Source organism: Plecotus auritus, assembly GCF_963455305.1.
Source record: "Plecotus auritus genome assembly, chromosome: 3".
Lineage (NCBI taxonomy): Eukaryota > Metazoa > Chordata > Mammalia > Chiroptera > Vespertilionidae > Plecotus > Plecotus auritus.
The window spans coordinates 18,943,966-18,956,123 of record NC_137772.1 but is presented as its reverse complement, the minus strand read 5'-3'; the positions used below and the strand labels follow the sequence as shown (position 1 = coordinate 18,956,123).

The window sequence follows — 12,158 nt, the reverse complement described above, 5'->3', positions numbered from 1 at the left end:
TGACAGCTGGGATAAGCACTTTATTTTTTAAAATGACAATAGAAAAGTACCTTTAAACAGTGTATAAAAGCATAATAGATTGTGTGAAAGTTGCTGCTTTCCTTAGAAACAAGTGTAGAAGTCCCACCGAGAGCCAGGCGTGCTGGAGGCATCCAGGGTTTGAACACAGCCGCCCATGCCGCTGTCAGTGCCCTTGGCCTCATTTATGAAGGTGAGGCCTCCTTCCTGGCCCTTCTTGTTTTTTGTGTGATGACCTTTAAAAGCTTCTTGACATGTTTATTTCTAATGGAAAACAATGAAACAAACCCTAACTCAACCATATAATCATTAAAACATTGAAGTCTGTAGCACAACATAAGCAGGTCAGTTAAGAGAGATTATGATCATGTTATGGCATATCAGCAGTTGAAATTCTTAGGTCAACATATATTTTACACCTGGCTCTTCTATAAAGAGGGGAAACTGAGCTGTCAGGACTCTGGAAATGTGTCAGCTTACGATGCAAGACTGACTTGAAGAAGTCTTAAAGCAGTATTCATTTCAAATGCCCGCTGATTGTGCCATCTCCATGGGCTGGTGTGGTGCAAGCACCCCAGTGAGTGCATAGGGTTAAAAATCATGTTTTGAATGGCTCATTGGCATGGTGCTGCCAGCACCAGCTCAGCCAGTATTTTGCAATATCACTTAGGAGACATGAGCTGCCCACTGCAGCTATGCAGGATGGGCAAAGCCAGCTTCCTGAGGCAGCACTGGCCTCCTAGAGTCAAGGTTTCCCTTCTCAGTGAGACAGACTGTGGTATCTCTGGAGCTGCCAAGGTTCTCTAAGGGACCCCTCTGATCAGGGAAAGGCTTCTTTGCCCAGCTGTGAGCGTGTCACTATGGTAGCAGCTCCTGGAGGCTTGCGATGGTCTTGCAGGGTGTCCTAGACCTGCCAGCGCACACCTTGTACTGCAGACAGCACAGCTCTCTAACATCTAACTCCACGTTTCTCATTCACCCTGGACTCAGGCCAGGCACAGATTTCTATACATTAACAATACGATTCTGGAAATTTTCATATTTAAAAGCATGCCTCAAACATGCAGCTTATATTAGAAAAAATAGGTATTTTTAATTACAGGCATTCAAAACTCAAGCACAAAAATTGTGATCCAACCCAGTGTAAGATCATCCTATCATATTTCAATGTTTGGTATAAAAATACTCACTCTTGGTTTATGTTGACATCTTTTATGTTTCATTTGAAAATATCTCCAAACTGTACAGAAATGGACGTCAGACCATGCATTCACAAATAACACACTATTTCTTACAATTATACAGTGTAAAAGAGTAAAACATTTTTATTATATTTTTTTTCTTCAAGAAAAACAGATGTGTGATAGAGGCTGTGGCAAAGTCTTGAAGGGATCAAAACTGGGCAAGGTTTTTTCAAGCCTGAAAGAGAAAGGAATGTGTGAGGAAAGCAGGTCTCACAAATGTGTGCAATAATTCCTCCTGCCTGCTGCGGGGTTGTGCTTGGAGACACCTGTCGATAGAATTCATGAAACTTTCACCTGGGGAAATTCTTGGTGATTCTCCACAAAAAGGTTTGGCAGCGTGCAATATATTTACTGACTCGCCAAGTAAAGACACAAGAGGATCGATGGTCTAACCTTAGATACGTAGGGAGTATATTTAATTTCCATTTATCTCTTACTAGAAATTCCCAGTACCTCCTTCCCCTGCAGTTGCAAGGAAATGCTACTTGTTTTGCTTTGTGGGGCCTTGGGACAATCATTTGAGTCCTTCGACTGCCGCTGGCAGAGCCTCCCCTGGTCCCAGGATGTTATGAAGTGTATCTCAGCTCCTCTGTGTCTAGGTTTAGTTAACTGTTAAAGGCTGCATTGTGAAACCTCTATGATTATTCTGTCATTTTAATTTTCTTTCTCCAAGTACCTCGTTTTCTTGCCGTCATCTTACCAGCATGTCAGACTCATAAATTTGTGGTTGTAGAAAAGGTATATGTAAGCGTAAATCAGTATATCTGGAATTTTGTACAGGAAATGCTTATCTGTGAGTGGGAGGAGGCTATAACGAAAATAGCATCATTACTGAAAACCCATATAATTGTCCTAAGTTAGACTTATTTGGGAAAATATATATGTAGGAGTAAATCCTGAAATTAGAAACATATTTTGGTAAACAAACATAGCTAATGGCATGATTTTGGTACATACTCCTTCCCAAACCAGGTCTGTCCAGTGCCGGTCAGTCCTGTCACAGCCAGGTTTGTAGATTACAGCACAAATGGGTCAAACTAATAATGAGCCACGAGTCAGAAAACCCAATATCATTACCTCAGCGGCCCCTAGCTAGCTCCTGCCTGCCCCCTTTACTTTCTCAGCAGAATTCTCTGAAACAGAAGCATGTGTCCAGCAGTTAGAAGCGCACACCTTCAGGAAATCTCACTTTCTGACTCGTGCTTCCCATGGTAAAACACAATAGTGGGAGTAGCCTCTGCTCACCAGATGGTGGCCAGGCCTGTTCACGCCCCGTCTTTGGTGTAGGTCAGTGGTCGGCAAACTCATTAGTCAACAGAGCCAAATATCAACAGTACAACGATTGAAATTTCTTTTGAGAGCCAAATTTTTAAAACTTCTTCTAACGCCACTTCTTCAAAATAGACTCGCCCAGGCTGTGGTATTTTCTGGAAGAGCCACACTCAAGGGGCCAAAGAGCCGCATGTGGCTCGTGAGCCGCAGTTTGCCGACCACAGGTGTAGGTAAACATGTCCTGTGAGGCTTAGTGAGCAGGGCCAGCAGAAGGACCCCCTCTTGAAAGCTACATTTCTTCTGCTATCCTCTGGTTTCCCACCGTCTAGGTGGGTGGCAGGAGAGTGAGTGCCTGGGCTGGGGGCATCTTTCCATGGGGTAGTGCTGCAGGGGGCTTATGAAGCCAGACATCACCTCTGAGGCTGTACTAGCTGACTTTTCCAATGAACCCACACCCTTCCCTCAAGTGTGAAGAGGCCCCCACCCGTACCCACACACCAACAGAGGAGGCAAACCAGCTTGAGGAACTGGATTCAAGGTCAACTTCCTCCTCGCCACATTCTTGGCTTTTCGGGCCTTACACATCATCCCAGATTGACCATGTGCCAGGAGCCCAAGCTGTGTGTGCCGATTCCAGGAAACCATTTCTGAGGAACAACAGTCACTCTACGGCTGTTCGTACTTTGGAACAATTCACAGGGGAAGGCACTTGGCTGCCCTTAGACTCTTGGAACCGAAGGGGCTTGCACGCTGCCAACAGCCGCTTAAAGAGCATGGCTTGGAGAGGGCCATCTTGGGAAAGCAGCCAAAATTGGATGTGGTGACAGAGCACTGAGACCAAGGGTCTGAAGCCAAAGCTGCCACACTGCTTTCAGGGACTGAATGAACAGGCAAAGGAACATCGGGCTGCATGTCATCCCTGCATCTGCTCCAGCCCTTGGCTGTGTATAGTAAGGGCCTGGCTGGCCTACTTCTGCTTTCTTCTCTGGGGAGCTCACAACCATTTTTGGGCAAATGGATGTTTCTAGTCCTGGATAGTTCTCCCACTCCTATCATTTCAGCACCTGACATTTCTGCCATGACCTCAAAAGCAACATGTCTAAACTGAGACTTACCAAACCTTACCTAAACACAGCTCCTGACCCCTCTCCCTGTGTGTCTTTGTCCCTGACAGCCCTGCTCTCTCGGGTCATTCTTTCCCTTCTGACATCACCATGAGCTCACCTTTCCTGGTGTGTGTTTCTAACATGATTCTTCATCCACTTTGCTGTGGGCGGCAAAAAGATGACAATGATTACTAAAACACACTCCCTCTTCCCCTCAGATCTCGCCAATACCTCCCCTAAGACCCTCAAGGTCCTTAAAAGCTTGTTCCTATTCCTACTTCCTCTCTTCTGTCCAATTCCCCCTCCAACCCTACTCTCTTTCCAAACTCAGAATAAGCCCCAGGTCCTCCAGCCTTTCTCCTCTGAGCTCTCGCTATCCAGGCCACTTGGTTTTCACAAGGATTAGCTTGGATAGTTTCCTCCCTAAAACTTTCCTCTTTCCCTCACCCCAGATGTAGTCACTTGCATACAGCCATAATTCAGACCCTCGGACTACATGAAAAATGAGACAGGAACGATGGGCCGTGGCCCTGAAACTTGGCCTCCTACTCTTGATAAATGCCTAGGACCATGTTAGGCTCTGAGCACCCCTGAGCAGGAAGAAAGAGGGGTTCCTACTTAATTCTGGTTGATCGTTTGAAGTGCAAAATCTAGGAAAGAGGGATGGGAGTCTATAATTTCCTGAGCTTTTCTTTCCATAACTATGTTGTATAAATGTAATGCTCACATGGGAAAAGAATGTGTCCCCGTGGCCATAGATGTTCCCAGACTGAACAGAAGGTCAAAATGTGGCTATTTCAGTCCCTGTAAACAAGGAAGGGGTTTTGCTAGGAATGGAGTTCAAACCTTGGAATGTATTAACAAGGACATTTTAAACAGAATGCAAAGATATCCAGAACACAGAGCACCATGGGGAAGAGGGTCAGGCTCCTCCTGAAACTTTCCTGAAAGGGGAACATCTCCAGCACACTTGTGATGGGATAAACAAGGAAGAAAGCACATGTTTAAAATCCTGAGGTTTGAAGACAATGGAGAACGTCTCCTGGTATCTTAAGCACATTCCACAATTCCAAAACATTTCATTTCAGTTGTCCTTGATCAATGTGTGTCAGTCCTTGGAGGTAGCTGACTCAACTTTCTCTTTGGTAAGTTGGAATCTGTTTGTCCAAGTGCCTTGTGAGCCTTTTTTTTTCCCAGCAATAAGAAAATTTTCTCTTATTTTCCTCCCAATCCACCTACATATACAGATACTCCTGGACTTATGATGGGGATACATGCCAATAAACCCATTGAAAACACATTTAATGCCTAACATCATAGCTTTGCCTACCTTAAATGTGCTCAAAGCATTTACATTAGACTTCAGTTGGGCAAAATCATCTAATACAAAGCCTATTTTATAATAAAGTAGATGTCAGACTTCAAAAAAGGCCCAGAATCAAAAAACATAGGCAGTAAACTATGATATCTCTCAGCAATATTTTTTTGGGTAAATCTTCTTGGACAAGGGAAAAGTAAAGAATAAACAGACGGGACTACATCAAACACAGATTTCTACCCAGCTAACCAACAAAATGAAAACACAACCTACTGAATGGAAGAAGACATTCACCAATGAGACATCCGGTAAGGTGTTAATATCCAAAATATAAGGAACTCGTACATCTTAATCTTTTTTTTTTTTAAATATATTTTATTGATTTTTTACAGAGAGGAAGGGAGAGGGATAGAGAGCTAGAAACATTGATGAGAGAGAAACATCGATCAGCTGCCCCCTGCACACCTCCCACTGGGGATGTGCCCACAACCAAGGTACATGCCCTTGACCGGAATCGAACCCGGGACCCTTGAGCCCGCAGGCCGACGCTCTATCCACTGAGCCAAACCGGTTTCGGCATCTTAACAATCTTATTAAAAAATAGGCAGAGGACCTGAAGATGGCCAATAGACATATGAAAAGATGCTCAACATCACTAATCATCAGAGAGATGCAAATTAAAACCACAATGAGATATCACCTCACACCTGTCAGAATGGCTACCATTAATAAACCAGCAAGCAACAAGTATTGGCCAGAATGTGGAGAAAATGGAACTCTCGTGCACTACTGGTGCAGCCATTGTGGAAAACAGTATGGGGGTTCCTCAAAAAATATAAAAACTACCCTACAACCCAGCAATTGCACTTATGGGTATTTATGTTAAGAAATCTAAAAACACTAATTTGAAAAGATATGCATCCCTATGTTCATTACAGCATTAGTTAACAATAGCCAAGATAGGAAAGCAACTTATGTGTCCATCAATAGATAAATGGATAAAGAAGATGCATATATACCAGCCGTGGGCAAACTACGGCCCGCAGGCCGGATCCAGCTGTTCTATCCGGTTCTCTTGCTCTCCCCTCCGCTCCTTTACTTTGGATTTATATTAGTTCACACAAACACTCCATCCATGCTTTTGTTCCGGCCCTCTGGTCCAGTTTAAGAACCCATTGTGGCCCTCGAGTCAAAAAGTTTGCCCACCCCTGCCAAAACCGGTTTGGCTCAGTGGATAGAGCGTCGGCCTGCGGACTCAAGGGTCCCGGGTTCGATTCTGGTCAAGGGCACGTACATTGGTTGCAGGCACATCCCCAGTGGGAGGTGTGCAGGAGGCAGCTGATCGATGTTTTTCTCTCATCGATGTTTCTAGCTCTCTATCCCTCTCCCTTCCTCTCTGTAAAATATCAATAAAAAAATATATTAAAAAAAAAAAAAAAGTTTGCCCACCCCTGATATATACAATGGAATAGTACTCAGCCACAAAAAAAGGATGAAATCTTACCATTTGTGACAACATGGATGGACTTAGGGTATTCTGCTAAGTGAAAAAAAGGCCGAGAAAGACAAATGCCGTATGATTTCACTTGTGGAATTTAAAGAATAGAATAAATGGACAAACATACTCAGATACATAGGGATTAAGTACAAATTAGTAGTTATAAAATAGTCATGGGGATGTAAGCTACAGCATAGATAATATAGTCAATATTGTAATGACTATGGTGTCACATGGGTATTAGAGTTATTGGAGTGATTATTTCATAATGTAGTGTATATATATCTTAATTACTGCACACCTGAAACTAATAATACTGTATGTCAACTGTAGTTGAAAAAAATGATGACGTGTTCAATATCTCATGTAATTTACATCCAAAGAATGCTGTCAGCACACTGTAGAGTATCGGTGTTTTCCCTCACAATTGTGTGATTACTGCCAGCATCCCAAGAGTGTCATCATGCCACATCGCTGGCGCAGGAAAAGATCATTTAGAATCTGAAGATTTCTACTTACTGAGTGCTTATCGCTTTCAAACCGTGGTAAGGCAGGGGCCATCTGTACTTACTAATGATGGCCCCCCATCAGAGAGTTTCTCTAAATTTACTCATTTTTACAAAAAGATATTATTTCCCTCCATCCAACTCTCAATAAATATGGGATATCATATGACAAAAGTTTTAAATGAGTGATTTAGTTTTCATTTTATACTTGTCAGCTTGATTTATACAAAATCAAATGCTGCCCTAACTGGTTTGGCTCAGTGGATAGAGTGTCGGCCTGCGGACTGAAGGGTCCCAGGTCCGATTCCGGTCAAGGGCAGGTGCCCAGGTTGTGGGTTCGGTCCCCAGTTGGGGGCGTGCAGGAGACAGCCAATCAATGATTCTCATCTTTGATGTTTCTCTCTATCCCTCTCCCTTCCTCTCTGAAATCAATAAAAATATATTTTTAAAAAATCAAATGGTAACAATTTGTAATAAGACTAGTTAACATTTAAAAAGGCACACGCACACTCTATAATCTCCAGGGGAACAGTCCCTGTAGTTAGAGACCCCTCCTTATTCTAAAGACACTCCCCTGCCACAGTAACCAGCAAGCTGCCCAGCCCAGCCTACCTGCTCTCTAAGGACGGGCCTTACACAGTGTCCTCCGACTTTAGATTTGGGAAGAGGAAAGCCTCTGCCAGGCTTGTTCTTGTAACACCTGGATGGCCCAGGAACTGGTGAGCCCAGAGCCCACCTTGAAGGCTATTGCCGAAGGTATCCCCCGCTCCACTATATCAGGCATATTTGCAACTTGACTTTGACTTTTAGCTGCCCAACCAGGACTAAGCCCCAGTTCTCCCCCACATCCTGTCTTCCTCTCGTCACCAGGCCCTCCCGGTATCTGCATGAAGTCACCACACACTTCCAACTGCTGCTGCCTCCTGACTGGGCTCATCTTCCTGGCCCCCCAAGTTACTGGTGTTTGGGTTCATTTACCGCACTTAGAAAATAAAATAATTCTCACCTGCTTCCAAAAAATTGTATATGTGGCTTTTAACTGGCCTTTAAGCTTACCCAGAGGAGGGGGAAAAACAAAATCTTGTCTTTCAAAGAAGCTTTGCTAAGTGATAATATCATTAAGAATATTGTAGGCATGTTACACTGACAATCGGAAAACCTAATAAATTGGCTGTGGAATTAGTGGGAGTGATAACGCTACTGCCCTGTCACGTGGAAAAACATTGATAAGTTTGGTTAGTGTAAGAAACAAATGTCAATGGAAAAAGACCCCAAGTGCAGGCTGCTGGACAGACACTGAATGGTACTATTCTGAACACGAAGTTACTTAAGCACCAGAAATGTGGTAATGACCTCTGTGGCCAGAACTGCCTGATTCTCTGTCCTCAGCAGGAATCTTGCCCCTTTTCTGACTCATCTTTAGAGGCCCCTCGCAGGGATGAAATTTGCCACCTTATTTGGGCTGAGACATAACCGCTGTCAGCCTGTCCCTGGCATTCCTGCTGTTCTAGGCCAAGCTTGCCAGAGAGACTGGTGGGCAAGTTGCCTCTTGGGAATGATACGTCATTGTTTTAAGACCACGTACTGCCAGAAATAGATGAACTGAGGAGTGACAACTGGTATTGACTAAAATCACGGACAGATCCCCAAAATGATCACCCGCTAGAAAAGTCTGGAGGATTCAGTGAGAATCCTGGATCATTCAGCCCAAGAGCATTCACCCTGTTTCTGAAGAGGCTCATAAAAATGTCCCTCAGTCATCAAGAAAGGGCTGCATTATATTCCATATAATTGGATTAGTAAGTCAGGAGGAGCAGACATACTACATCTGAAAAAGATTTCCACCAAAATGGTTAATTTCCACCCTAGCTGGTTTAACTCTTCAGACTGAAGGGTCCCAGGTTTGATCTGAAGGAGGCAGCCGATCAATGATTCTCTCATCACTGATGTTTCTTTCTCTCCCTTTCCCTTCCTCTATGAAATAAATTAAAAAAAACAACAACAAAAAAAAACAAAGACAAAATGGTTAATTTCCCAAAAAGAGTTAAAGGCTTTAGGGAACGCTTCATCTAGCTGTGATTCACTTTGGTGGAATATCTCATTCAATGCTGCTGCTGGATGAGCAGGTGAAGTGTCAGCCCCACCCAGGATGGCTGTGGTGAGAACCAAGTACTGGGTGACGGGCTCTGAGAGTCTGCAAAGCTCTCAGTTGCTATCCTGAGACAGCCGTCCCTACGCAGGCCATGGAGGAGATAATGAAGAACCAACAGCTGACCCTGAGCACTCCACACCAGCATGTCCCAACTTAGAGCTCCCACTGAGACAGGTGTAGCACCCAGACTACTGAGCCTCACACCCTGGGACCTGGGCCTCCCAGGTGATGCTGGGTGATGGTCCTGGCCACATGGGTCTACAGCCATTGGGTGCCCTGCCCCAGGACATGCTGCTTCTCCGGAGGGCCTGTTCAGCCTCTGCTTTGGCACTCACCAGCATGCTCCAGTTTTGTAGAACAGCTCGAGAACAGTAGCCACCACTGAAGATGCATTAATACCCACAAGACAGATTGCAGCCACCATCACACACCTGGAACCTGGTTTGGAGAGAGATCACGTATTAATTAAACCCAGTAACAGTGCAGTAGTTTCCACCCACAGCCTGGCCTGCTGCTAGGGTTCCCTGGGCCTTTAAGACCAGCCTATTCTGAGGGCTATGAGCTGAGAGTCTAAGGCAGTGGTCAGCAAACTGCGGCTCACGAGCCACATGCGGCTCTTCGGCCCCTTGAGTGTGGCTCTTCCACTAAATACCACGTGCGGGCGTGCATGTACAGTGCGATTGAAACTTCATGGCCCATGCACAGAAGTCGGTTTTCGGCTCTCAAAAGAAATTTCAATCGTTGTACTGTTGATATTTGGCTCTGTTGACTGAGTTTGCCGACCACTGGCTAAGGCAAAGGGAACAAAGGCCTCTGCCATTGAGCTGACCCCAAGCGCCACCTGAGAATGAACTTGTATCTGTGGCATGAAAAGCTCACAGCCAGGACAGCAAGCTTAGGATGTGGAACGAGGGAGGGGAGACCTTCAGGGCACAGCGTGGTGGATGTGGCTCCCAGGGACACCTGGCATGGGGGTCTGAGAGAAAGCACCTGGGAAAAAGTGCTTCGGGCGATGTTCTCGTGTTCACTCAAGAACCAGGCTGTAAATCACCTGGGGCAGAGGGACACCTGGGATTGCCTCTCCCATGGCTGGATCCCCAGGACTGTCCTAAGCCCTGCTAAGGAAAGGCACAGGACCTGAGGTCTCCCAAAAGAAGAAGGCCCGAAACCTCACCAGCGCCAGGGCCTTCAGACCAGTTACAACCTTGATCAGCCCAAGGCCACACAATCATTTCTCCTGGAGAACCCTGTGGTGATAAACTTTATTCAAAGCGCCTACCGGAAAACAAAACCCAGGAAGCATTTGTGAACACATCCTTCTGTTCCCTAGGGTCTGAGAATTTTGAAATAAGAAGGTGCAGAGACGCAGCAAACAATAAATTGTTGATCCTCTTCCTGCAGGCATGGCTCTGAGCCAGCTGGTTTCCAGGAGATCCTGGTGCCGAGGAAGGAAGCCCAGTGGTCCCTTTCCCCACTAGTTCTCATATCAGCCCGGTCAGCCCTGCTCCCTTCACAGACAGGCTGTTTGTGGGTGCGGCTCTGTGCACAGGAATGCACAGTGTATGAGCAAACCCTCTGAGTTCCCCGGCAAGTCTCAGGTCCTCCTGCACAGGAAGCTGGCCTTTCAGGAGACCCCGTGGCACTCGAGGTCCAACTGAAACCCCCACTCTGGGATTCTGGGTCAGGTTGAAGAATGTGTCAGAATTAAGAAAAATGTTTCCCCCAGAATTTCACTATAAAAATAAACAATGAGTTGATGTGATTCTAGTTTCCTAGTAAAAGTAGGGTTATTTCAGGACAGGAAAAAGTCATCCCTGCAAACAAAACTTATCAGCTTACCTATCTTCGCTCACCCTTTCCAAACTTGCCAAGAGCACTGGAGGGAGGGGGGCAAAGAGGGAGCACCCCCAAGCAGCAGCAGACCTGGGGGTCCTCCATGGCCACCTGACCAGGCTGCATTGGTAGGATGCCTGCCTTTAAGAAAGGCTGATGGTTCCTCTCAGTATGACTTAGGACTGTGAAGTCACCTAGCTGCTCTGTCCAGTTATTACATCAACACGTGTCCACCCATCTGTGCTCAGCTGGTGGGCAGAGAGAATGCACGGGCAGAGTCTGCTCCACAGAGATCCTGGAGGTGACCCTGGAGGGAAGCCTGAGTATGTTCATGTTTAGCTTACAGTGAGCACAGGGGCCTTTGGAATGTCCACTGCCAGCCCCTGGGACAGATGAAGGAAGTGCGTGTCGGGGCAGAGGCTCCCGTGGGTGGCCCTGACCATGATTATTCTCCAGCAGCTGCTCTGGGACTCAATGCCAGGATGTAACACATGGCTGCCCCCTTTGAACTTTCTCCAGGGACCAGGCCGGCAACTCTCTGGGTGCATATCACATATGCTCAGGGGTCTCCCAGATCTCCCAGCCAGACTCACAGGAAATAGATAACGGGCAGAAGTGGTGGGATCCAGCTCTGACTGCATTAGGCTGTCGTAACAGTCTTGGTGTGAGATGAGCTCAATAAGTGCTCGTGTGCTTAGCAGGCATCATGGAGGACTGGGCAGTGGCTGGAAGGGGCACCCACCACAGGTACTAGTGAGGGCAGGTTCTCAGGCCTGCTCGTGCTTGATAGCTCACAGACCCCAAGGCTCGGGGATCAGAACCGGGGCTCCTCACCGGGACAATGAGAAACCTCAGGGAGGGGCTGAGCAGGCAGGGGTGAGTCGCACAGGCCGCCTGGGCGTTCCCAGTTCTCTGCCAGCACTCACCTCACCTAAGCCTGCTGTACCTCAAGCTGTTTACTTTGGTTTAGCTAAGGGGAGGTCAGAAGAAGAGGACTAGTGAAGTGAAATCATTCTCTAAACTCGAATAACGTGAGGTCTGTTCTGAACATGGAGCCCATGTAAATCTGGGGAAACTCTGGGTCTCCGTGCGAAGGGTGTCAGGCTGACCCTGACTCCTCTGCCCCCTGTGAAATGAAGTGCCTGCCAGCCCATAACATCTACCCTCTTACCTGCTGTGCTCTTCTCCCCTTGGCACCTCTCACCTCCTAC

General features: G+C 46.3%; 1 protein-coding gene across 4 annotated transcripts in view; it reads right to left on the bottom strand.

The window, feature by feature from the left end:
- The window catches only part of RBPMS (RNA binding protein, mRNA processing factor), a 175,757-nt gene continuing 163,599 nt past the window's right edge, over positions 1-12,158 (bottom strand). For 2 of the 4 annotated variants that reach the window (XM_080658958.1, XM_080658961.1), the window contains 2 exons: positions 9,450-9,552; positions 1-1,437 (listed from right to left, as the gene is read on the bottom strand). Coding sequence is in view for 1 of the 4 variants with exons in the window: in XM_080658961.1 (XP_080515087.1) it covers positions 9,538-9,552 (15 nt within the window). In the remaining 3 variants the exon portion in view is untranslated. Of the gene's footprint in view, positions 1,438-3,674; positions 3,802-9,449; positions 9,553-12,158 lie in introns of those variants that run through there. The other 2 variants (XM_080658959.1, XM_080658960.1) reach the window with 2 other exon arrangements.